The 27,940-nt window shown below is 40.2% G+C and overlaps 3 protein-coding genes across 8 annotated transcripts in view; 2 read left to right on the top strand and 1 right to left on the bottom strand.

Annotated features, from left to right (window-relative positions):
- Positions 1 to 645, top strand: part of LOC115229226 (O-phosphoseryl-tRNA(Sec) selenium transferase-like) — a 30,764-nt gene extending 30,119 nt beyond the window's left edge. For all 4 annotated transcript variants that reach the window (XM_036500647.1, XM_029799624.2, XM_029799617.2 and 1 more), the window contains exon 11: positions 226 to 645. In XM_036500647.1, the coding sequence (XP_036356540.1) occupies positions 226 to 556 (331 nt within the window). In that variant the 3' untranslated portion in view covers positions 557 to 645. The remainder of the gene's footprint in view (positions 1 to 225) is intronic.
- A 2,803-nt stretch (positions 646 to 3,448) lies between these two features.
- On the bottom strand, positions 3,449 to 11,232 carry LOC115232482 (probable 28S ribosomal protein S26, mitochondrial). The gene is made up of 4 exons (XM_029802381.2): positions 10,931 to 11,232; positions 8,368 to 8,490; positions 6,784 to 6,907; positions 3,449 to 3,707 (listed from the first exon to the last, which is right to left on the bottom strand). Exons 1-4 carry the CDS (start codon positions 11,164 to 11,166, stop codon positions 3,546 to 3,548), a joined length of 645 nt encoding a protein of 214 aa, XP_029658241.1. The 5' UTR covers positions 11,167 to 11,232; the 3' UTR covers positions 3,449 to 3,545.
- A 4,469-nt stretch (positions 11,233 to 15,701) lies between these two features.
- The window catches only part of LOC115232380 (cytochrome P450 26B1), a 21,190-nt gene continuing 8,951 nt past the window's right edge, over positions 15,702 to 27,940 (top strand). The window contains exon 1 of one of the 3 annotated variants that reach the window (XM_029802234.2): positions 15,702 to 15,848. In XM_029802234.2, coding sequence (XP_029658094.1) covers positions 15,806 to 15,848 — 43 coding nt within the window. In that variant the 5' untranslated portion in view covers positions 15,702 to 15,805. Of the gene's footprint in view, positions 15,871 to 24,871; positions 24,877 to 27,940 lie in introns of those variants that run through there. The other 2 variants (XM_036500644.1, XM_036500645.1) reach the window with 2 other exon arrangements.

The raw sequence follows: 27,940 nt of genomic DNA, 5'->3' as shown, positions 1-27,940 counted from the left end.
CCTCCATATAAAACTGGTAATGTACCTTAAACAACAGTATATTATGAATAAATTGCAGCTCAGATTTTCACTGTAAAATGATATTTTTAGACATTATAAAAAGTAACAGCTTAAGTAGCTATGACTGGATTTGTTTCTCTTTCCTATCAAAATAAGTGCTTGTAACGTCTATAAATATATAAAATGTATTGTAAAATCGTATTTCTTTCCATCTTTCATTGGTAGAGTAATTGCTAAAGATTCCGGGACAAAGGAAATATGCAAACAAAGCTTCGTGAATTTTGGAGCCCATTACAATAACTACCCATGCAGTTACCTGACCGCAGCTGCAGGTATTGGTATGACAAAAACTGATGTGGACACATTTATAAACAGATTAGATAAGGTACTTGCGAAGTTCAGTAACAGCAAGTGTGAGATAATCAAACAACCTTCTGAAGATGTAAGTACTAATGATGATATAAGTACAACTAGTAAAGATAAGCTTACCAATGATAAATTAAATACAAGCATTAACGATGTATTAAGTAATGATGATGTCAGTGTAAATACCTGAGACATTTGTTTAGTAGATGTGAAAGCTATATTATAAATCAATTCAAAATCATTTTCATTTTTATAATAAAACCACTTAGAAAAACTTTGCTAAATTGTTTTCTTTTGTTTTTGAAATGTATTGCTAAAGTTTGATATTAACATCATTTAACGCCCGCTTTCCATGCTAGCATGGATTGGACGATTTTGACTGAGGGCTGGTGAACCAGATGGCTGCACCAGGCTCTAATCTTGACTTGGCAGAGTTTCTACAGCTGGATGCCCTTCCTAATGCCAACCACTCCGAGAGTGTAATGGGTGCTTTTTACGTGCCACTGGCACAGGGGCCAGTCAGGCGGTACTTGCAATGACCTTGCTCAAATCTTTTTACACATGCCACCAGCACAGGTGCAAGTAAGGCGACGTTGGTAACAATCACACTTGAATGGTGCCCTTTTATGTGCCACTGGCACAGAAGCCAGTTGGCTGCTCTGGCAACGATCATGCTCGGATGGTGCTCTTGGCACCCTATTAGCACGGGCACAAGTACCAGTAAGGCGACGCTGGTAACAATCACATTCGAATGGTGCCCTTTAAGTGCCACTGGCACGGAAGCTGGTTAGCCGCTCTGTCAATGATCACGCTCGTATGGTGCTCTTTGCGCTAGTATGGTGCTATATGTATAAAATATGCACAGGCATGGCAATGTGTAATTAATTATTTCACTTCATAAGCTTGTGGTACCAAGTGCAGTTCTATTATGTAAGTGTCTTCTCAGGCCAACCAAAACCTTGAAAGTGGATTTAATAGAAATTGAAAGAAGCCGTGTGTTTTTGTATTTACACATATGTGTTGTTCTGTTGCAATCGTCCAGAGAAATGTGTCCAGCCATTCCAAAGGACCAGAGAAAATATTACTTTGCTTTGAAACAAGAATGAATTGGTTGGCAAAAAAAAGCATCCTGCCCCAATGAATTTCATTTAAAACATACAAGGATGGAAAAGTGGTCATACACATCCATGAATGGATGAATGAATATGGACTTCACTTCATTACTAGTGTCTCGGCCCCATCAGCTAAACAAAGTATACATTCTTACACAGTGAAAGCAGCGAGCAAAAACATAACAGTGGTGTTTGTTGACATTCCCTTCTAAATCATCCTGTAATACCATACTTTCAAAAACAAGTCGAATAAAAACATCCCTTATTTGACAAAGAGGTATGTGTTAGTAACAAAAGGGGCATTCAACTAAAATAAGGCCTTAGTATATATATTCATCAAATCCAGACATAGGTAGTCTTTATCAAGAAGTGGGCTACATGAGACATGACCAATTGTAGAGCTGAAAACGAGGTAATTTCTACTCTTCTCCTCTGGAAGCCATCTGCTCATGATACCAGAGGGCACACACTCTCCTACCATGATGTAATCTCCAGGGATACAGGCATCCAGCAACAGGACCTCCGTGGTGCTATGATGGACCGTGAAGTCTGGCATGGCATAGTGAATTCCATTGTCTCGACCACGGTCAAACAATGATGATGAGACAAGCCACACTACAAAAGAGTTCACAGTAATTTTTTATTCCATAAGGCTTGCCATTCAGAAAGGTCTGTTAACCACCAGTTGCCTCCTGAATGGTCTAGCTTATGCTCTACCTTGGAAAACAGACATAAATCAAATGAATTTTTACATATACACACACATATACATATGATAATGAAGTGTCAAACTTTTTAAAATTCATTCTTTTTATATATCATCATCATCATTTAACGTCTGTTTTCCATGCTAGCATGGGTTGGACGGTTCAACCGGGGTCTAGGAAGCCAGGAGGCTGCACCAGGCCCAGTCTGATCTGGCAGTGTTTTTACAGCTAGATGCTCTTCCTAACGCCAACCACTCGGTGATTTTTATGTGCCACCGGCACAGGAGCCAGAGGAGGCTGGAAAACAGCCACGATCGGTTGGTTTGCCAGCCTCCTCTGGCCCCTGTGCCGGTAGGCACAAGCACTGGTAAGCAGTTTGCTTCCAAAACATAAGGTTCTGGGTTCAGTCCCATTGCATCAAACCTTGGGCAAGTGTCTCCTACTCTGGCACCGGGCCAACCAAAGGCTTGTAAGTGGATTTAGCAGACAGAAACTGAAAGAAGTTTGTCAAGGTGACTGATGATGATCTGTGTGTGTGTGCCCTTGTATCTGCATTTGTTCCCCACCATCACTTGACATTTGGTGTGTTTACATCTTAATAACTTAGCAGTTTGACAGAAAAAAAGAGAGACCAATGGAATAATTATCAGCTTAAAAAAAAAAAAGTATTGGGGTTGATTTGCTCAACTAAATATTTACAGGCAGTGCCCAAACATGGCTGTAAGTCCAATGACTGAAATACGATATATATATATATATATAATAAAGGGTAACATTAATTAACTAGTAATTAATAATTCCACCAAGTAGAATTCGGCATGAAAAAGGACCATTTTTCGGTAAACTTAAACAATATTTTATAATTACGAGTATAATTATAATTAGGGTTCAGCAAGATTTGCTTTACCACATACCGAAGTTTAGAAATAGCAGCCAAAGAATCTTAGCTATTTCTTCTAATATAAGAAGAGACACCCGAATAAAACAAAAATACTCGAAACAACCCACGTTTTGTTCGTGAGTCTCTTCTTATAGTAGAAGAAATAGCTAAGATTCTTTGGCTGCTATTTCTAAACTTCGGTATGTGGTAAAACAAATCTTTGCTGAACCCTAATTATAATTATACTCATAATTATAAAATATTATATATATATATATCCATATTTTAATTAACAGAGGTTGTGTAAACCAACAAATTTGCGCTTTTTCCAAAACATTTTTTGAAACCAAGATGACTTTCATAGATTCTGAGAGAAATTGTTGAAATATTACAACTCCAGTTCCAAAAGAACTAAAATTTGCTTTATTATTTACAGATACACACAAAAATATCCTCCATTTATGACTAAAATTTAAAGAATTACTCAGATTTGGTATTTTCCGGTTCCTCTTCTAGTAACTTCGGTTCCTCCTCTTTGTAAAGATTTCCTTTTTTGTCAATAGCAAAATTATAATTAACTTTAGAGTCTATGGCATGTGCAATCTCTTTGTCAAGATCTTCAAGTGAGATAAATGGATTCTCCTGAAATAAGAAAGAAAATAATAATTATATATTTATTTCTGAGAGTTGAATGATATAAACACAGGCTACTCAAAAACAATTGGTCATAACAAGGTCAACTGAAGAACTGAAGGCGGGGAGTTGGCAGAAACGTTAGCACGCTGGGTGAAATGCTTAGCAGTATTTCGTCTGCCGCTACATTCTCAGTTCAAATTCCACCAAGGTCGATTTTGTCTTTCATCCTTTTGGGGTCCATAAACTAAGTACCAGTTACGCACCAGGGTCGATATAATTGACTTAATCCATTTGTCTGTCCTTGTGTGTCCCCTCTGTGTGTAGTAAAGAAATAGGTATTTCGTCTGCCGCTACATTCTCAGTTCAAATACCACCAAGGTCGATTTTGCCCTTCATTCTTTCGGGGTCGATTTTGCCCTTCATTCTTTCGGGGTCGGTTTTGCCCTTCATTCTTTCGGGGTCGATTAAATAAGTACCAGTTACGCACTGGAGTCGATATAATTGACTTAATCCGTTTGTCTGTCCTTGTGTGTTCCCTCAGTGTGTAACCCTTTGTGGGCAGTAAAGAAATAAGATGAACTGAAGAAATGTAAACTAAGGGGTCTAGTGTAAACCTATCAGACAGAATTTGAATTCGCCATTAACTGGCCAACAGTCGAATACCTTAATCCAGTGGTCCTCAACCAGGGGCGGTCTATATGGATTTAGTTAAAGTTTATCTGCAATAAGTTGGTTATGCTTCTACAACACAATATATTTTTAATCCTTTTTATACAATACCTAATAATATCTAATTATAAAAATATAATAGGATTTCTTTTTTAACATGAGGGGCCAGCAGAACAAAATAGGAATCTAAGGGGTCCTTAGGTAAGAAATGGTTGAGAACCATTACCTCTACTAATCAACTACCGTAAATCCTCGAGTATAATCCACATTTTCCCCCCAAAATTTAAAGGTCAAAATCCCTAGTGCGTATTATACACGAGGTTAAAAATGAAAAATATTTTCTAAGCAATGTCCCAGTCTCTATTTGCTGTCCGGTAATGTTTATTCAGACGTATTTTGTGATGTCGGGCGCGGAAATACCTTAAGCTAAGCCTGAAAGCAATGAAGTCATAAAAGAATCATCCATAACTTGCAGTAAGCAACATTTATTAAACGTTATTTCTTTATTTTCTGCAAACAAAATGCACAAAAAAGCTACACGTTTGCATTATGTTATATATACAATAATAATAAAGGGCGTTACCGTATACATTTTTACAAACCAAGGACGTTATATAGTCCTCCTTGACTCAAGTTAGAGAAGGGGTGTGTATTATACACAAGGTTTAGGTTTTTCAGAGATACAGCTCAAAAAAATCCCTTGCGTATTATACTCAAGGGCGGACTACACTCAAGGATTTACGGTATTCCTATAAGATTCGGAAGAGTTACTTTCCTTGAATTGTGATTTTTGCAATGATTTTAGGTCTGATTGGAAAATAACCAAGGCAGAATTAATATGGCATATGAAGATATGGGGTGAAATAAAATGCAAGAACCCAGAAAGAAGCATATAAAATTTGTTGAGAATCTTATGGCACGTGTGCCAGTTGCGTGACACCAGCATCTGCCACGACTACGATTTGACTTGGCTTGATAGATCTTCCTTCTCAAGTGCCGCATACTGTCAAAGATCTCCATTTGTCGTTGCCTCTGTGAGGCCCAGCAGGCAAAAGGTGCTAGTTACACGACACCTGCATCAGTCACATTGCTTCTGTGAGGCCCAATGCTCGAAAGGTGCTTTTTATGTGCCACCAGCCTGGGTACCAGTTAGATGACACCAACAATGGCCACCACTATGATTTCATTAGGTTTAACGGTCTTCTCACGCATGGCATACCACCAAAGGTCTCAGTCATTAGTCATTGCCTCCATGAGGCCCAACGTTCGAAGATCATGCTTCACCACCTCGTCCTATGCCTTCTCGGGTCTCCCACTTCCACTGGTAGAGATTGGTACTTCTTCACACAGCTGTCTACATCCGTACGCATCACATGACCATACTAATGCAGTCATCTCTCTTGCTTGCACACCACATCTTATGCCCAGCTTTTCTCTCAAAACGTTTATAGTCTGTTGTGCATGCACACTTACACTGCACGTCTAGCAAAGCACACCAGCTTTATTTCTTTCAAGCCTTTGCATGTCCTTGGCAGTCATAGCCAATGTTTCACTGCCATGTAGCATGGTTGTTCACACACAGGTATCATACAATCTGCCTTTTACCCTGAGGGAGAGGCCCTTTGTTACCAACAGAAGCAGCTCTCTGAACTTTGCCCAACCTATTTTTATTCTAGCAGCTATGCTCTCTAACCATCCACTCCCGCTACACACACACACACACTATCAACATTATGTTTATAGAAATGTAATCTGAATAATACTAACTAAATAGGAAACTTATTAAAATAGTAATTAATAATAATAATAATAATAATGAAATTATTGTATACAGTGCTCAGGTGCACCAGAACTTGTCAAAAGTGCATATAAAGCATATGCAGTAATGTACAAATGTCTGGGAAGTGAACAGTGTATGAGTCAGATACATGCTTGCGTATGTATGGAAGGGAGAAAATCAGGTGTAGTGTTGGCAAATCTCAGGAAGCGTGGAAGTTTTGAAGGATGCAGTGCTCCGACAACTAACAACTGATGCCGGCAGTTTGTTCCATGCTTCAGCAACTCTTAGCATGAAAAAATGTTTCCGAAAGTCATGGGAGCTGTGGTGTTTTCTGACTTTGTAAACATGTCCACGGGTGTTAGACAGGTGGAGTTTGAAAAGGTGCTCAGAGTCATTGTTTGTAGGATGGTTAATAATTTTATGGGATACATGGTGACAGAAAGGGAATCCAAACTATACAAAAAATAATGACACAAACAAAATCAACTGGTTTTTCTCTAGCGTTATGTGTACCAAAGGACAAAGGGCTGTTGCTGGTGGTAAAATGAAGGTTGAGTGTCTGACAAATTCCTACAAGAAAAACAGGTGTTAATGAATGATGATAAATAGGAAAGAAAAATAGGATAATATTACCAATTCAGCTAAGAATTTCTCTTCGGCTTTAATCATCCTATCAAGCCTATACTGTTGATATCTCTCACTCCTCAGTTTTTTCTTCTCAGCATCAAATTCTGCTAGTCTTGCCATATCAGCTTCCCTGCAATAAAATATGAATGAAATACACACCTTTAGTACATAACATCTTTAAGGATGAATTTATTACATGTCACATGTTTATAACATATTTAACTTATGTTTATAACATAACTTATGTGGTTTCACCAGGTGAGACCATGACCATCTAAATAGGTTTGCTTGATTAAGGCTAACTAGGAGCTGAATAACTTGAAAAACAACTGCGCTACTATCATTGGCTGTGGCTTCAACTCCCTTATAAGCTGAACACCTCAGTTCATTAAGCTGGTGGCTCTACTATGAGTTCTCTCATAGTAGAGCCACCAGCCAAATGAACTGAGGTGTTCAGCTTAGATACACATCTTATAATGGAGTTGAAGCCACAGCCAATGATAATAGTGCAGTTGTTTTTCAAGTTATTCAGCTCCTAGTTAGCCTAAATCAAGCAAACCTATTTAGATGGTCATGGTCTCACATTGTGAAACCATCTATTAAGACTCCGTTCAGAAAGCTGGAATAGAAGATGTCATTCGAAGAAAGAACAAAGTACAATGAATATCGATAGAATCAAGCTGTAGCTTTTAAAAGTTTCTACTCCAGTTCGCAAATATATACAAGCTGAATAAATCACGAAAGGTATTTGCAAGTAAAAGGCCATGTTCAGCTTCTGCGTATCCTACGTCATAGTTGCTCAATGTCTATTAGCTGTTGTGTGCTTTATGCAAGAGCTAAAGAGGCCACATCCTTGCATGTTACTGTCTCAATGACAAGGAGGAAGGACTAGGTGCTGGAACCTCAGAGTTACACCTGGTGGCGAGCTATTTAGACAGCTCCCATCAGGGGAGGTAAATGTGCCTAAACTTATGATAAAGGCATTCCAACCATGACCATCATATTTTTTTGTTTTTACTTTTAAGCAGTGGACTCCATTAACCACTGCATTTTTTGTTTCAGACCATTGACTGTAATTCGAGGGAAAACTTAGCTGCTATTTCTAGCAGGTCAAGCAACTATATAGAGATTCATTCATAATACAATATTACCCATGCTGGTGACAAGTAAAAAGCACCGTCTGAACGTGGGAGATGCCAGCGTCACCTGACTGGCGTCCGTGTCGGTGACACGTAAAAAGCACCAACCGATTGTGGCCGTTTGCCAGCCTCCTCTGGCCCCTGTGCCAGCGGCACGTAAAAAGCACCCACTACACTCACGGAGTGGTTGGCGTTAGGAAGGGCATCCAGCTGTAGAAACATTGCCAGATCAGACTGGAGCCTGGTGCAGCCTCCTGGCTTCCCAGACCCCGGTCGAACCGTCCAACCTATGCTAGCATGGAAAACGGACATTAAACGATGATTTAGCTATTTCGCAATTTACATTTTATACCAACTCTTGTTGGCCAGCAAAACAGACATAAAATTATGAGGGTGATATAAACAAAACAACATTCACACATAGTAGAAACTCACAATCCATACTGCTCACCTTTCTTGTGCCACCTGGGCATTCCATTTATCGTTTTCTAGCAATAATTGTCTTAAATCTTCACTTGTATTCTGGGTCTGTGTTCTTTTTGGTCTTTCTGTTATCTCTTTTAAGAAATGTGTCCTGAAAAATCAAAAAAGTTCATTCAGTTTAACAACGAATTCTTCAACAGATCATGGCAGGATTTGAAAGTATTTTACTGATATTTGAAGGAGAAATACCTATTTCTTTACTACCCACAAAGGGCTAAACACAGAGAGGACAAACAAGGACAGACAAACGGATTAAGTTGATTATATCGACCCCAGTGCGCAACTGGTACTTATTTAATCAACCCCGAAAGGATGAAAGGCAAAGTCAACCTCAGTGGAATTTGAACTCAGAACGTAGCAGCAGACAAAATACCTATTTCTTTACTACCCACAAGGGGCTAAACACAGAAAGGACAAACAAGGACAGACAAACGGATTAAGTTGATTATATCGACCCCAGTGCGCAACTGGTACTTATTTAATCAACCCCGAAAGGATGAAAGGCAAAGTCAACCTCAGTGGAATTTGAACTCAGAACGTAGCAGCAGACAAAATACCTATTTCTTTACTACCCACAAGGGGCTAAACACAGAAAGGACAAACAAGGACAGACAAACGGATTAAGTTGATTATATCGACCCCAGTGCGCAACTGGTACTTATTTAATCAACCCCGAAAGGATGAAAGGCAAAGTCAACCTCAGTGGAATTTGAACTCAGAACGTAGCAGCAGACAAAATACCTATTTCTTTACTACCCACAAGGGGCTAAACACAGAAAGGACAAACAAGGACAGACAAACGGATTAAGTTGATTATATCGACCCCAGTGCGCAACTGGTACTTATTTAATCAACCCCGAAAGGATGAAAGGCAAAGTCAACCTCAGTGGAATTTGAACTCAGAACATAGCAGCAGACGAAATACCTATTTCTTTACTACCCACATGGGGCTAAACACAGAAGGGACACACAAGGACAGACAAAGGGATTAAGTCGATTATATCGACCCCAGTGCTTAACTGGTACTTAATTTATCGACCCCGAAAGGATGAAAGGCAAAGTCGACCTTGGCAGAATTTGAACTCAGAACGTAGCGGCAGACGAAATACCTATTTCTTTACTGCCCACAAGGGGCTAAACACAAAGGACAAACAAGGACAGACAAATGGATTAAGTCGATTATATCGACCCCAGTGTGTAACTGGTACTTATTTAATCAACCCCGAAAGGATGAAAGGCAAAGTCGACCTTGGCAGAATTTGAACTCAGAACGTAGCGGTAGATGAAATACCGCTCAGCATTGTGCCCGGCGTGCTAACGTTTCTGCCAGCTCGCCGCCTTTGAAGGAGAAATACCAGGGTGTGAAACATGTTAACTCTAGTGAGCAGATGAGCTGATTGGCTGTTAAAAACCATAGCTTAATGTATAAAAGAGGTAACTGTACTGGTACGGATGTGATGTGAATAAACAATGTGTACTGGTGGAAACTAGTATGTCCTCTCAGTCTGTGATGGAGTAGAGTACTCACGGTAAAAGGTGGCACGGCAAGAAGTAAAGAAATTATCAAATCTTAGGGTGTACTGAACTTCAAAGACAACACGACAAAATACAGAGATCAAGTAGGGACTTTCTGAACAGGTGTAGCAGACCCATTCAATTTGTTCTATTTTAGAAAAACAGATATTAAAACGATGATAAAACATTGGATTTACATCAAGGATAACTTAGGGGAAAATCAGAAAATATATGAACCCTAACCCTAAGATATTTATGGAAGTCAGTGCTTAGCTCTGATTCTCTGAGGTTAAGTGGATGAAAGACAAGACCTCAACTGGATATGATTAAGTGACATTTATCCTCAACAACTAAGAAAACTAAAGCCTGTAGATTTAAGTATACTGAATGGGGCGAAGGTAAAGAATACGCACACCACCCGTTTTCGGTGGTTAGGGCTATGCCGAAACCTGGTGGTATGCGTATTCTTTACCTCCGCCGAGAGATACAAGGTTGTTGTTTAGCTCAGGGTCAACAACAATCTTGCAACCTCTCAATATTGGATACTACTTAAGAAGAGTGGTCCCGGTGCGCGCACTCGCGTACTCGTGCATCCGCGCTAGCTAGTCGTGACTAGTCGATCCTACAACGACTACCTAGCAAAGTAAATAAAACACAAAATAAATAATTTTTTTACACAAAGTAAATAATTTTTTTAAAACAAAGTAAATAAAACACAAAAACACAAAGTAACGATCGACTAGTCATGACTAGCTAGCGCGAGCACGCGAGTACACGCACCGGGACCACCTCTTCTTAAGTAGTACCTCAATATTGTTTTAATACATCAACGGTAAAAGACGCTCTGACCATGACCATCTCATAATTTATTTGATTGCATTTACCGTGCTTTCCCTTTTTTCAGACGACAGAATATGATTTGAGGAGAAAAAAACTATTTATTGTTCCTCGCAGACCGAGCAACCGTTTAGATGTAAAGAATTAAAATTAGAAAGGAGAAAAGGACAAATTCCTACCTCAGTGCCCGAAGATGTGTGGAATATTCGTTATTTAAGAACTTGAGTCTTTTATGTTCTTCAGGGTCCTGTGGTGTCGGTTCACGGACATAAAACTGTTTGCTCTTAGCAATTGGTTTAAAGCGAGATTTGGCCCATCTAACACTTTGAATCAACGGTCCAACTTGACCCGTGGGGTGTGTTAGAGAGGTCAGTTCTTGTTTCAAAATTCGCGTGGCGCAGATTTGGAACGACATTGGGATTAAGGATAACCTTTAGACGGAAGCCACTGGTTATATACTATCACACGGTGTCTAAGCAAATGATGTTCCTTTGTAACATAATTCCAGTCGACGGTTTTTTTTCATCTTTTTTTTTAAATATATTTTCAGTTTAAATTTTTATAAAGCATTGTGAAATAAACACGTTAGAACCATTATTATTTGTTTCATTAGAGAAATTAGCGTAACTTCGGTATAGGTACCGGAAGTACCGGATACATTTCAAGAAAGTGTTTTATATATATATATATATATATATATAATATATATATATATATCCTGGTGTTCGTATGCATTCGATCCTTCTTCCAGGAAATCTACGCTTCCAGCTTAGTTTTTCTAATGCTCGTTGCTTAGTTTTTCTTGGAGGGCTGGCCGTGATCTAGTAATCTCAAGATTAATCAGCCGAAATTACTACGATGATCCGGTTCTTGACTGAAGACTGAGGGTTTCGAGTGTCCTGTCCGTGTTTATTGTGTCGTCTTCTAAGAGTTATACGTTCTTGTCCATGTTGTATTTTTCTACATACCTTAATATATATATATATATATATATATGGGGGTTACGGTTAGGGGTGGGAGAAAAGGGTTTCTGTTATCTTCAGAAGGATCGCCGAGAAATTTAATATATATATATATTTTTTTTTTTTACAAATTTAGAAAGACTGAAGTATGTATTTGGAATATAACTCGTATGTATATATGATACATATATGATACAAAACCACATAAAAAATATAAATCGAAAAGGGAGAAAAAGAGGAAAAGGAGAACAAGGAAAGAAAGAAAGAAAATGGAGAAAAGACCTCCGCCTGTCTCCACCCCATTTTCTCCCAAATTTCTTTTGTTTTTTTTCCCCCAAAAACCCCTGTTTTCGGATACGGAGGTTCCGGAAAATTGCCAAAAATCGGCATTGTGAAATTTCACTCCCGCACCCCTTCCACACCCCAAATTATTCAATTTTGATTTTTTTTCCCCAACACTAACCATAACCCTAAAACCCTAACTTTGACCCTAAAACACTAACCCTAACCCTAAAACACTAACCCTAACCCTAAAACACTAAACCCTAACCCTTAGCATAACTACAGAAATGATTTGAAATTTGTGTCCGAATCATAATGTCCGTATTTTTCCGCATATTTAGAAGAAAAAAATCTTTAAAAAAAATTTACAAAAATTTTCGGAAATATTTTTCAGAATCATAATATCTGTATTTTACCGCATATATATTGGGGGGGGGGGGGGTTCTGAAAAAAAGTAAAAAAAAAAAATGAAGGAAATGGGGGTAGTAATTTAAAAATGCCGATATACGGCAGCAAGCTAATACGCTCGTGACATTACCATGGGCGAAGGCGAGGCTAAGCCATTGGGACAGCCAAGCACCCTCACGGGCATTACCTGACACCTCGATAATACGAGCCGTCAACGATGACAAGAATTTCGCCGTTAGCGGATCAGACCCGCAAAATGTCTCAAACGCCACAGGCTAAAAGAGATAGTTCACTGACAGGTCCCGGTACTTAAGGATTTTGCTCAGTTCGGCTACTGAAACAGTGACCCTTGCAATTATTGCATAATCCAGGATGTGGGAGGGAGCAAAAGGGGTCACACACTGTGACATCCCAGATGAGGTACCTCTTACCCAGGGACAAAGGGTAAGACCATCCGGTCTCTTCCTATCACTTCTGGGTAATCCCGCCGGCTCCAGAACTGAGGAGATATTAACCCGAGCCAGGGCCTGCTTAATAATTAAGTTTAGCTTGGTGTGACGAGCGAAACGACCAGCATATATGTTTCTTTATTACCCACAAGGGGCTAAACACAGAGGGGACAAACAAGGACAGACAAACGAATTAAGTCGATTATATCGACCCCAGTGCGCAACTGGTACTTAATTTATCGACCTCGAAAGGATGAAAGGCAAAGTCGACCTCGGTGGAATTTGAACTCAGAACGTAACGGCAGACGAAATACGGCTACGCATTTCGCCCGGCGTGCTAACGTTTCTGCCAGCTCGCCGCCGGACCGAGAAGACCTGTGGAGTCGAGAGGCCTACTACAGCGACATCTCAGTTCCCCACAGACGTCGGCTCTCACTCTGAGCGCGATAGAAATGCTGAGCTCATTTTTTTTTTTTTTGCTTTTCTATTTTCCTTTTGAGGATGCGGTGCGGTGAATCGGAAGGAATAGGTCAGTGACGTCAATGGCAGAGGGCCCTGTAAAAATTAACGCTTCCTTCTCCAAGCTTAGATTCGAAACCGAATCTAAGGATTCTCGGTCGTCCAAACCACCACGTTCAACAGGCGCGAAAAGTCAATGAAAAGTCTTCTAACACAAGCCCAAATACACTCGGCAACAACATTGAAACCGACAGTAAGGAAGATCTATCTGTGGTGTATGCGTCAACCTAATTGAGGGATCGGAGTTCTCCTTCAAACAGGTTGACTTTCGTAGGGCTTTTGGTTCTAAACGCTTCTTTAGTTTGGGGTGTCTGAGTTCGTGGACGTTGGATTGTAGGGCACTTTGAAAACCTATATCCATTATTGATGGTGAGTAATTCCTGCTGATGATTGTATCCTTTAGCTCTTGCAGACCTGTGTCTCTGGTGCTTGAATTAGAACTATAGTACAAATCCTTTTTGCGAGGTTGAAGGGGACATTCTTCTAGCGTGTCTGGGGTGGCATGAGTTGAACGGTAGGTATTGTTTGGAGTCCGTGGGCATCTGTTTCTATTTTGCTGTTGGACTTCTTAATGAGAATGTCGAGAAATGGAAGTTGTTGATGGCTATATTCCATTGTAAATTGAATGTTTATGTCAAGTCCATTTTAGAAGTGCTTGAAATTCTTTAAGTCTCTCTATATTTTCATGCCAAAGAATGAAGCAGTCATCTAGATATCTCCTCCAGTTATTTTCTATGTACAAGAAAAATGGGTTTCCGTATTTTTCTAGTACCTTACGATAAAGAATGATTTCTAGGTACCCCATGACTAGGTTAGCAAAGGAGGGGGGGCCATTCTCGTACCCATCGCAGTCCCCGATTTTTGTCAATAGAAGTTATTGAATACGAAGAAGTTAATCTCTAAGTTGAATTTTAGCCCTTCTATTACGAATTCTTTTTTGATGCGGTGCGGGAGTTCATTGAAGTAATTCTCTATCCAGAATTGGATTACCTCTATTCCTAGGGTGTTGGGGATATTAGAATAGAGGTTGACTATATCGAAGGATACTAGTAGGGTTCTTTTTTTTAATTTATTGTTTCAGGGCAGATCATGCTACTATCTACTGAGCCTTCACAAAGGAAAAGAGAGAGACAGAAAAAAAAGAGAAAATGTCACACCTAGCTGAAGACTATGGAATTATTTACAAAATATGTCATTTATTATTTTTTTCTTAGATTTGATTGCTTTTTCTGTTTTACTTAGTTGAAAAAGTCGAAAAGACTGAAACCGGTACAAAATGTTCTTCATGATAAAGTTATTTGAAAATTTTCTACCTTGTCTTATTTTCCTTATACATATCAACTGGTGTGTTACTTTTCAATCTTCTACACACACACACACCAGCAACGCAGAACGTCCTCCACCTCCGTCGCCTTTCTCTGCCGACGCCATCACCATCATCGTCCTTCAACCTTCACGTCGTCACCATCTCCGTCGCCTCCATCACCAGCAACACCAATACATACACAACAACATTCGCCCAGGTTTAGCTTTCTCGCTGTTGTGATATTCACCGAGGTTAACAGCACAGCACTACCTGCAAGAATTCCTGTATCAAGAGACCTGGCACAGCATTGAAGCCCCAACCGCTAAACGACATGTGTTCAACCGGCATTCTGCCTTGTGATACCCAACATCCTGTTACAGAACTATTACTATTGTGTAACCTTACTACGAATTGGTAAATTAACTCCATCTTGTCTAAAATATCCTGAGAGACTCTTTCTATGCTCTGTATTCTGGCTTACCCGCAAACACCTTTGTACTTATGTTCACTCTTGTAACGCACACACGAACACAAACACTTGTTGCACGCACCGTTGTACATACTTACAACGGACACACAGACACACATGTGCACGCACTCAGACACTCCACTTTGCTAGCACCCATTCTTTATCCTATTGTACACATCTGTAAATAAAGTCTTCTCTCTCAAACAGTAGAACGGTTGTCGTCCTCATTATTCCTTTTGGCACTTATTATTTTATACCATGTATCTGTTTTGGCTTTATTCTTTATTAGGGACGACCGTACGGCGTTTAAAAGGAGACACCCTGTCACCGACTCCTTACGTACGGTCGATTATCCTGCAATACTAACCCCGTTAAAGTTACTTGACCTAAAAAAAATAATTGCAGTTAAACCTCAAAACAGCCCAATCTGAGAGTTATACGAAATAAATTAGATTCAGACTTCATTTACTTGTTTATGATTTGTGTTTATCTTGACTTTTACAAATACGGATTTACCTAGATTTAAATTAGAATTATTAACTTTTTTTTTCAGCCACCCACTCGATAAAGATTTCTATGTGAAAATAGGATTAGTGTTGCTTGTTATCACAGTAATCTGATAAATTGTAGTCACATGGAAGGTTTATTTTCGCTAAGACATGCTGTTTTCATATGTTAAGACTGCAGTTTTCTCTCATACATGTACGTAAAGTAACTTTTTACAGTATTTTTCAACTTTTTCCCTTTTTATTTAATACATCCAACAAATTATATCTTTTGTATGTGCAAGATATGTTTTGTTCTTTTCGTTTTTTCTTCGCATTGATAATTTTTGGTGCTAGTTTACTTTCACACAATATGTTACTGTTTTCATTTTAGGAATGTATTTTCACTAATACAATTAGCTGCATATCACTTTCACGTGTCTATACTTTCAACAGAGATTTGGCTGATATTTTTAGCTTGTCGCGTGACCACTTCTCATCTTTAACAAACCAATACCAACCCGAAGAAAATATGTTTTGTTAAAATTATTTGGTAATTTTCGATTTAAATGTTAACATATTGCATGGTAAACCTGTCTTCATTTCATAGACTCCAACAACACAACATTACATCGAATACAATAAAAGGGACATGTATACCAGAGTAGCATACCTACACCGTTTGGGGATCCAAGTTTGGTTCCCATCACCATGACTTTTCTTTTTATTATTATTTACAGAACTGTCACTTGTCACCGCTTCTCAATTTATCGCATATATATATAGTAAACATTGAACATTAAAAGTAGAACGTTAACAGTCGACCATTAAAAGTAACAATAACAAAGCAACAAGATGATGTACATATGGAATGAATTAGCTTGACGCGTAGTAAAGGCTGGGAAAAAGAGTAGGGTTTTAACGTTTCGAGCATAGTTCTTCGTCTATGTTTAGCCCACAAGGGTCTAAACATAGAGGGGACAAACAAGGACAGACATAGGTATTAAACCGATTACATCGACCCCAGTGCGTAACTGGTACTTAATTTATCGACCCCGAAAGGATGAAAGGCAAAGTCGACCTCGGCGGAATTTGAACTCAGAACGTATATATATATATATATATATATATATATATATATATATACCGTAAATCCTCGAGTATAGTCCGCCCTTGTATAAAACGCAGGGGATTTTTAGGGGGCTGTACCTCTGAATAACCTAAACCTTGTGTATAATACGCACCCCTTCTCTAACTTGAGTCAAGGAGGTCTATATAACGTCCTTGGTTTGTAAAACTGTATAGGGCAACGTCCTTTATTATTATTGTATATATAACATAATGCAAATGTGTAGTTTTTTTGTGCATTTTGTTTGCAGAAAATAAAGAAATAACAGTAATAACGTTTAATAAATGTTGTTTACTGCAAGTTATGGATGATTCTTTTATGACTTCATTGCTTTCAGGCTTAGCTTAAGGTATTTTCGCGCCTGGCATCACAAAATGCGTCTGAATAAACATTGCCGGACAGCAAATAGAGACTCGGACATTGCTTGGAAAATATTTTTCAATTTTAACCTCGTATATAGTACGCACTAGGGATTTTGACCTTTATATTTCGGGTAAAAATTGCGGATTATACTCGAGGATTTACGGTGTATATATACATATACTTTGTTTTGTGCTTGGATTGCAAGATTTTTTATGTGAATTCGTTCGTTGAAGCAAGTTATGCTGTGTCTGGGGAAAGTTATATTGTCTTAATGCCTTATTATCTAACACACGCACAGGTTCGATTTCCACTCATTTATCATTTATATTTTCTCTTCCAAAGTTTTCGTTGATTTTGCAACCTTATCAATGGATGTTAACTCTGTCCGTTATTGGAGATGCGTTCTTTTTCGGCTGTTTGTACGCATATGTGTGTATATATGCATGCATGCATGTATGTATGTATGTATGTATGTATGTATGCATGCATGCATGTATGCATGTATGCATGTATGCATGTATGTATGTATGTATGTATGTATGTGTACCTGTCTCCTTGTGTGTGCGTGTGTCTATGTGTATGAGTATGTACGTGTGTCTGTTATGTATGGATGTGTCTCCATATGTCTTTGTGTGCGTATATGGTCATGTGTTTCCGTTTGTGTGTGTGTGTGTTTGAGAGAGAGAGAGAGAGAGAGATTGTCTGTCCGTATTACTTATGTATCTATCTACATATCCATTTACTTATTTATCTAAGAGTTCAGGAATGGAATAAGATTCGAGCTACATATGATTCATAGCGCAAGAGTGGAGTAAAAACCTAAAGAATTGGTCCCTAAAGCAGTGGAAGAATGTTATTTTCTCGGCCGAGTCATCCTTTACCTTATTTCCGACCACCTGCCAAGTATACGTGTGGAGACAGCCAAAAGAAGCATTCGACCCAGACTCCCTTCATCCAACTGTTAAACATGGAGGAGGATCTGTGATGGTCGGGGGGTGCTTTATCTTGGAAATCCACCGGCCTAATGGTTCACATTCTAGTGAAATTGAACATCTTATCTGGCCACCACAGTCCCCAGATCTCAATATTATTGAACATTCATGGTGCATTTTAGAAAAACAAGTAAAGAGTCGATATCCTTCCACTATCACCACTACAAGAACTGGAGACTGTTTAGCTGAAGAATGGACAAAAATTCCTTTGGAGACAATTCAAACTTTATACGAGTCCATACCTCGTAGAATTAAAGCTGTAATTACTGTAAATACTGTGTAAACACACACACACATGTATATTATATGTGGGGGAGTAACAGATTATCAGCTCTTTCGCCAAAGCTTTCTTTAAGTTAAGTTGGTTGCGTTGCCTTCAGTGCTCGCGTACTCCTGTGAGTATGTATCGAAGGTTTGGCCTTGGATTGCTCCAGTTTTCTCTTTTGTGCTACAAAGTATACATGGACACTCTGCCGGCACGCAGGCTTTCAGTACAATACAGGAACTGCAGTCTCCTGTGCAGAAGTGTGCATGAATGGATCGAGAAGTTTGAAAATAGCCAGACAGTCGTGAAGAGGGGGAAAGACGTCGGTCATCCTCCACTACTGACGTGGAAATTCAACAAGCTCGTGAGATGGTTCCCATGAACCGACGAGTGACCGTCGATCAGGTAGCATGTTCTCTACAAATTAGTCAGGTCCTGCATACTAAATTATCCACGACAACCTTCGCCTCCATAAAGTGTGTGCGAGATAGGTGCCAAATGAGCTTATCGTATCGCATAAGCGCATTCGTATGGCGATCTGTCAACGCTTACTCAACCGCTACAATGATGAAGGCGAAGTTTTTTGGGGGGCTTTTTTTGGGGGGGGGGTTGAGAGAGAGGGGGGGATATATATATATATATATATATATCTGTAAAATAATATGTGACAATTATTCGGTAGCCAAGATAAAGCTCTGAGTTTCGGATGCCGAGGTGGAAATCCACAACACCATCTCTTCGGTTGTCTGGCCATCTGAGAAACGCTATGGAAAAAGACCGTTATACAAAGGGAGATTACTGTGATGGTGTTGTGGATTTCCACCTCAGCATCCGAAACTCAGAGTTTTATCTTGGCTACCGAATAATTGTGACATATTATTTTCACAGATAAATTTCCTCTATTTACATAATATTGAAGTCTCTTTCTTTCTTTTGTTATCTTACCGTTTTTTTCCAATATATATATATATATATATATATATATATATATATATATCAATAATAATATAGGGTGAAATTAATTAATTTGGAATAATCATTAATTTCACCAAGTAGATTTCGGCATGTGAAAGCCCCATTCAAGGAAGGTTTAAGTAATACTAAGTAATTAAGGGTTTAGCAACGATTTGCCTCATTGCCTCACCTCTTTGACTGCTATTTCTAAATTCGGTGTGTGGTGAGGCAAATCGTTGCTAAACCCTTAATTACTTAGTATATATATATATATATATATATATAGAGAGAGAGAGAGAGAATAGAGATAAGAGTTGGGTCAGTCAATTTGATCCAGAATCTAAAAGGCAGAGAATGGAGTGGAAACACCCAGAACTGAGGTCGAGAAAGAAAGTCAGGACTCATCCTTTCGCAGAAGTGATGCTAACTTTAGGGGACACAAAGGGGCCTATACCGGAAGAGTCTTGTACATTACTTGGAAAAGGGTCTGCAGTCATTTGCGTAGGCTCCAGTGAAATACTGGCCAACAATTTTGTCGATCCCCAGAGAGATGAAAGACAAAGTTAAACGCGGTAGGATTTGAACTCAGGATTCAAAGAACCGTAACAGTTATTGCAAGGCATTTGTCTATTGCCACATTTATTCTGCTCCTCTAGCACCCTATGACTATATATCTATTGTATGTATGTATGTATGTATGTATGTATGTATGTATGTATGTATGTATGTATGTATGTATGTATGTATGTATGTATGTATGTATGTATGTATGTATGTATGTATGTATGTATGTATGTATGTATGTATGTATGTATGTGTGTGTGTGTGTGTGTGTGTGTGTGTGTGTGTGTGTGTGTGTGTGTGTGTGTGTGTGGTGTGTGTGTGTGTGTGTGCATGCATGCATGTATGTATGTATGTATGTATGTATGTACGTATGTATGAACGTATGTATGTACGTATGTATACATACGTACGTATGTATGTGTGTGTGTGTGTGTGTATGTATGTACGAATGTATGCATGCATGCATGTATGTATGTATGTATGTATGTATGTATGTATGTATGTAAACCAGCAATTCGCACCAAATGCCGAAGTCTGTTGTCAAAGGAAATGTCATCGTTGCACGATAATAGACTCCCACATACGACCACCCACCATCGACACCATTGAAAAATTGGATTTCGAGTTTTTCCCCCCCTTTTACTTGTTTCAGTCATTTGACTGCGGCCATGCTGGAGCACCGCCTTTAGTCGAGCAAATCGACCCCAGGACTTATTCTTTGTAAGCCTAGTACTTATTCTATCGGTCTCTTATGCCGAACCGCTAAGTGACGGGGACGTAAACACACCAGCATCGGTTGTCAAGCGATGTTGGGGGAACAAATACACACACATATATATACATATATACGGCGAGCTTCTTTCAGTTTCCGTCTACCAAATCCACTCACAAGGCTTTGGTCGGCCCGAAGCTATAGTAGAAGACACTTGCCCAAGGTGCCACGCAGTGTGACTGAACCCGGAACCATGTGCTTGGTAAGCAAGCTACTTACCACACAGCCGCTCCTGTGCCTAGTTGCTGAAACATCCTGCGCCGAGATGCCGAAACATCCTGCATATAGACTAGATCTCGTCCCTTCCGACTGTTACCTCTTTCGCCTACTCAAACATCCTTCACGAAGGCGTCGATTTGCTGCGAACGAAGAAGCGCAGGAGTGGTGCACATAGCTAAGCGACTAACCGAAAACCCGCGAATAAGCAAGCTTGTGGGATCTTTTCGGTTTGAACGGCAGTTTTTCTAGCGGTGTCATATGAAATTGTCACCCATAATTATGACCCTAGAATCGATCTATTGCATTTCAATCTGTTTTAGGGTTAGGGGTGGGGGAAGGGTATCTTTTTTTAATCACAAATGTGAATAAACCCGATCTGTTTCTTAAACGAGGGACATATTCATACGGCACAGAATGGTTTCACCTCAATAGACGTCATTGATTGGTTGAAATTGCAGAAATTGAAGAAAAAAAAACAACAAATATCTTACAAACTATAGAATTTTCTCAATAAAGCCAAGAGAAAAAGATGTTTTATAAACACATTCTACCAGTATACGAAGTTTAAAATTTTTTAGTGACCTAGAAATTATGTTAAAAACTGCCGTTCAAACCGAAGAGATCCAGCTCGTGGACCGCTGGAAGAAACACATAGAAAAGTAAGGAGAGTGTAAAAATTAACACTTCCTTCTCCAAGCCTAGATTCGAAACCGAATCCAAGAATTCTCGGTCGTCCAAACCACGACGATCAACAGGCGCGAAAAAAAGGTTTTATTTTTGACAGGACAAAGAAAACCTTTTTTCGCGCCTGTTGATCGTCGTGGTTTGGACGACCGAGAATTCTTGGATTCGGTTTCGAATCTAGGCTTGGAGAAGGAAGTGTTAATTTTTACAAGAGTATGCCGAAAAAATGATGTTCAAATTGTTCAACCTTTGCTTTTGTTTTAATAGATTTCAGAAAGAGAGCCTAAAATTACACACACACACACACACACACAGGTGAAGGCGCATGGCTCATTGGTTAAGGTGTTGCACTCGTGATTGCGAGATTGTGGTTTCGATTCCAGACCGGGCGTTGCGTTGTGTTCTTGAGCAAAACACTTCATTTCACGTTACTCTGCGATCATTTCGTCATCTGACATGTGGCAGGTTGTGCACCTGTACAGGTAATGTCGATCTGGTAGAGGAAGTGAGCCATGGCAGGAGAGCCCATGATTTGTGCGTGTGTGTGTGTGTGTGTGTGTGTGTTAGTGTCTCCTGGTGTTGATATCGCGTGATAGTTGTAAACGAGTGTCACCGTCCTTCGTTTCCAGTCTTTCGTAAAAAAGGAAGAAACGTTGCTAGAATGAAGAAATATTACCTTAACTGGAAACAGAGGAGGGTTGGCGACAGGTCGGGCATCCGGCAGTCGAAAAGTCTGCCTCAACAAATTCTGTGCGATCCATGCTAGCATGGAAAATTGGATGTTAAAACGATGCTGCTGATGATGATGACGATGATGATGATGATGATGATGATGACAACGACGACGACTGCATGATTCAATGTGTACTTTCTTATTTAATACCATTCCTTGGCTCCAAAATAAATCGAGATGGTGACTGCACTCCAGAAATAAGACGGCGGATAGTACTAGGCAGAGAGGCAATGGTCAGCATGAGCAGGGTCTGGAAGAGTAGAGACATCAGGCTCGCTACCAAATGCAGATTGGTGAATGCAGTTGTCTTCCCAATAGCAACATATGGATGTGAGACCTGGACACTAAAGAAAGCTGACCAGAAGAGAATTAATGCATTCGAGCTTTGGTGTTGGAGAAGACTTTTGCAGATTCCATGGACAGCGAGGCTCACCAATGGAGAAGTTCTTAAGCAGATAAGGCCGAAAATGTTGCTAGAAGCTGGGATCACCAAGCGTAGATTGGCATATTTCGGTCATATTATGCGGAGAGAATCCCTGGAGAAGGACATCATGCTCGGAATGGTCAGTGGCAAGAGAGGAAGAGGCCGACCAAGAACCCGCTGATACCGGAATGGACATAGCCAATCTGAAAGAAGCGGCCCAGGATAGAACTGACTGGAGGGCACTGATCCAACAAGTGACCGAGAGTCGACTTCGACTGAGCGGATAGAGAGAGATGGTTTGATCAAGATGACGCTTCTAGGCTGCTATATTTAGCAGGATGAACTACCACATAGAGGCTGTCTCGTTGGCTCACTTGTCTTCCACAGGACAGACAATTCCTATTTCTTTATTACCCACAAGGGCTTAACACAGAGGGGGCAGACAAGGACAGACAGACGGATTAAGTCGATTACATCGACCCCAGTGCGTAACTGGTACTTAATTTATCGACCCCGAAAGGATGAAAGGCAAAGTCGACCTCGGTGGAATTTGAACTCAGAATGTAACGACAGAAGAAATACCCATTTTTTTACTACCCACAAGGGGCTAAACACAGAGAGGACAAATACAGACAAAGGGATTAAGTCGATTACATCGACCCCAGTGCGTAACTGGTACTTGATTTATCGACCGAGAAAGGATGAAAGGCAAAGTCGACCTCGGCGGAATTTGAACTCAGAACGTAGCAGCAGACGAAATACCTATTTCTTTACTACCCACAAGGGGCTAAACACAGAGAGGACAAACAGGGACAGACAAACGGATTAAGTCGATTATATCGGCCCCAGTGCGTAACTGGTACTTAATTTATCGACCCCGAAAGGATAAAAGGCAAAGTCGACCTCGGCGGAATTTGAACTCAGAACCAAAACAGCAGCCGAAATGCCGCTAAGCGTTTCGCCCGACATCACAAACGTATGGATTGATGAAGATGACGATTGTAGGCTGCTATATTTAGCAGAATGTACTACCACATAGAGGCTGTCTCGTTAGCTCGCTTGTCTTGCACACGACAGACAATTTCATCATCCACTGGCGTCTACATTTGCAATCTCCTATTACAGTCCACATAGCAAACAATATTATCTTCTGTTCATGCCTACAGCTGCAGCCTCTTATTTAGCGTACAATTGTTACTAGACAGAGAGTAATTCCTCAGTTAATGCATCTCTGATCACAGAAAACTGCTTAAACATAGACCAATATTGAACGTAATACCAAACTCTGTGGAATTATCGAACCTTGAAGTAAGTCACCAGTTTGTGACGTAAAAGTACGACGTTAGATTTTATACAATGTTTCCGTGTTATTTTAGGTAATTAAAGTTATCACAGAAGAATAGAATTAAAGGATGTATGTGTGTATGCGAGTTGTGTATATGGGCGTGTATGTATGTGTGCGTGTGTGTGTGTGACATGTAAGATAAACAATGTTAACATAATACAAACCGAATTTTTGTGCCGTCGGATTTTTTAGTCAAATGTACACGTCAACGGGTTTGGACAAAAAGTAACTGAATGATATTAATTGCGCTCGACTTGTTTTCAAACACACACACACACACACACACACACAACACACACACACACACACACACACACACACACACACACACACACACACACACACACACACACACACCATATGTGACAACTGTAGAAAATATAAGGCTACTTTTCAACTGAGTAGGCCGGGACAAAAGAAAATAAAATGACCTACTCCAGGACATAACGCACTCTCTGTCTTGGGAATCGAACCCACAACTTAATGATTGTGAGCTCAACCACTAGATCACAAACTTCTATGAACACGTATTTGAATATTCAATATTTGCTCAGAGTCAGCTCATCTTACCGATTCCCATCGCGCCTCCAACGCTTCGACAACCTAATCTTTGAGAGACTCGAATGCTTTGTCAATGTCAGAGTCTCTCCAACGTCCCGCGATCAGGCCGCATTGCCCAAGCGATTTGGAGGCCTTGGTCTTCGTAAGTGTTCGTCCCTCTCTCTCTCTTCTGCTTCCTTTCTTCCACTCATGTCTGCTCCACTCTGGTGAGCAACATCCTCTCCTCTCCAACATGGACCAGTTCCAACAGGGAGTTGGATGAAGCTCTCCAACACTGGAGGGAATTGGACTTGTCTGCTCAGAAGCAGACAAGTTCAATTCCCTCCAGAAGGAGGAGGAGTGTCGGAGGCAGAGAGCTTGGGACAACATAATTTCGAATGCCACCTTCGACTCCCTCTTCATCCAGTCGGACCAGTTTTCAAGATGCCGCTTACTGTCTGCTTGCACCAAATACTCAGGCAACTGGATTGATGCCATCCCTGTGGCTAATGTTGTTGGCCTACTCTGCATGGATGAACTTCGTGCTTCCATTGTCCTCAGAGTAGGAGCTGACGTATGCACGGGTTTAATCTGTCGTTGTGGAAGGCTCTTCCATCCCACAGGCCTCTATGGCCTTTCTTGCCACATGAATGCTGGTCGCTTCGCGCGTCATACGAAGTTGAACCTGATACTCAAGAGGAGCTTGGCCCAGGCAAACATCCCCTCCATCTTGGAACCATCTGGATTGTTCCGATGTGATGGAAAGAGACCTGATGGCTTCACCCTGTGCCCCTGGTCGCAAGGCAGAGGCCTTGTCTGGGATGTCACAGTTAGGGATTCCTTTGTTTCTCCCCACCTCCTGGATGCTGCGGTTCAGGGCGAGATCCGCAGCTTCTGCGACCGAGCAGAACAAAATCCTGAAATACTGCGATCTGTCGGCCAACTACATTTTCCATCCTGTGGCGTTTTGGTGGGGTCGGGCCACTAATTGCGAGATTCCTGTCTTCACTGGCAACTCACCTTGCAGAGGTAACTGGTGAGGCTCGTGAGGGCGCTTGGCTGTTCCAGCACATCAGCCGCGGCAACGATGCAAGGGTGCTGGCGTGTCTCCATAGCCATTAGAAAGGTTTCCAAGCGCCCACAACTTTTCAACTCAAGGTGGTGAATTGTTTTATTTTGTTTTTCATTTTTTCCTTTTCCTCTTTTTTTCTTTCTCTCCCTTTTTTTCTTTTTAATTTTTTTCAGTTGTGTTCCCTGTTTTGTCCAGTTTTCTAGTTTGATTTTGTAAAACGGTAAACACTGTGAAGGCAAGAAATAAGCTTAACCTATCACTAAAAGATACTATTTCTATTTCTTTACTACCCACAAGGGGCTAAACACAGAGGGGACAAACAAGGACAGATAAATGGATTAAGTTGATTATATCGACCCCGAAATGATGAAAGGCAAAGTCGACCTCGGTGGAATTTGAACTCAGAACGTAGCAGCAGATGAAATACCTATTTCTTTACTACCCACAAGGGGCTAAACATAGAGGGGGCAAACATGGACAGACAAATGGATTAAGTTGATTATATCGACCCCGAAATGATGAAAGGCAAAGTCGACCTCGGTGGAATTTGAACTCAGAACGTAGCAGCAGATGAAATACCTATTTCTTTACTACCCACAAGGGGCTAAACATAGAGGGGGCAAACATGGACAGACAGATGGATTAAGTTGATTATATCGACCCCAGTGCGTAACTGGTATTTAATTTATCGACCCCGAAAGGATAAAAGGCAAAGTCGACCTCGGCGGAATTTGAACTCCGAACGTAACGGCAGACGAAATACCTATTTCTTTATTACCCACAAGGGGCTAAACATAGAGGGGACAAACAAGGACAGACATAGGTATTAAGTCGATTACATCGATCCCAGTGCGTAACTGGTACTTAATTTATCGACCCCGAAAGGATGAAAGGTAAAGTCGACCTCGGCGGAATTTGAACTCACGACGTAACGTCAGACGAAATACCGCAAAGCATTTCGCCCGGCGTGCTAACGTTTCTGCCAACTCGCCGCCTTCTCTACTACCCTATACCCTGAGGTTTTCACTAGAAGGTACTATATATACATATAAGCACCCGTGGAAGTGGCATCATGTGGGAGTTCTTTAGGTTCTTTTTATGAAATTTTGACATGTCACTGTCATCACCTCCGGTTTCAGTCGGAATTTTCTTTTTTTTTTTTACGGCCGTAAGCTGCATGCTAACCCTAATTTGTAAAAGGAACAAGAAAAAACCCCAACAAATTTTGCAATTCACTGTGATACTGAATATAATCCATCTGATGTAATCTAATATGCAGACCGTATTACTTTAACAATGGAACGAAATCGGTGTTATAACATTTTATACATACAGTGTTTATATTATATATATATATATGACTAACCACTAGGGGGGGGGTGTTACTGTAGCTTTTTAGCCCCAGGAGATCATCGTCTCCAGCTGGCTTGATTAGCGTGTGTTGACAAGAGACAATAATCTCGAAACTGCAGTCCATGCGTATCACTTAGGTTTTCGAGAGGGGATGACCTCTCTTTGCGAATATCATTAAAGGGCACAGGATTGTGTCTAAAGCCAGCTGGAGACGATGATCTCCTGGGGCTAAAAAGCTACAGTAACACTCCCACCCCTAGTGGTTAGCCATATTAAGATGGCTAGTATACTTTACGTTGTCGAGCGCTTACTGTTTACATCTCGCTCAGAGATTTATTAGTGTTTATATTATTCTTAAAGGAATCGAGTGACAAATTATGGAATGACATTTAGGACATAATTTGTTACAGAATGGGGGAATAGAAGAAATGAAGTTGAAAATGTGCAGAGAATATATTAGAATTCATCAGAATTTAATTATATATTGTTATGGTTCTTTATACTGCTAAGTGTATAAAACAATCTGTTTCCCTAATATCAAAAAAGGTCATTCTAAGTGTAAACGATGCCAGAATCTATAATCGTATTGTATTTCAACGCCGACTCTACTGTCCTATAGCCTGGGGTTTTATGGTCCCTCACCTAGAATATATTAATGATGGACTATCTAATATTTGAATCTTTAGTTCGCTTCGCCCATCCGCATGGGTGAAACCTTGAACAAAGCTGCATTGGGAATGTCTATGTACTGCACCTGATTTGAATTTACATCAACGAATGCACATGACTGTTTCATGAAAGAACGTTCGGATATTTATTCAGCATAGACACGTGTCAGAATGCAATTTGATGAGAATAATGCTTTAATAAGTAAATTCTATTTTTTATGATGTCTTGATT

This window comes from Octopus sinensis, linkage group LG2 (genome assembly GCF_006345805.1).
Source record: "Octopus sinensis linkage group LG2, ASM634580v1, whole genome shotgun sequence".
In the NCBI taxonomy this organism is placed as follows: Eukaryota; Metazoa; Mollusca; class Cephalopoda; order Octopoda; family Octopodidae; genus Octopus; species Octopus sinensis.
The sequence above is the reverse complement of the archived record's forward strand: the minus strand, read 5'-3'. Positions and strand labels throughout refer to the sequence as shown.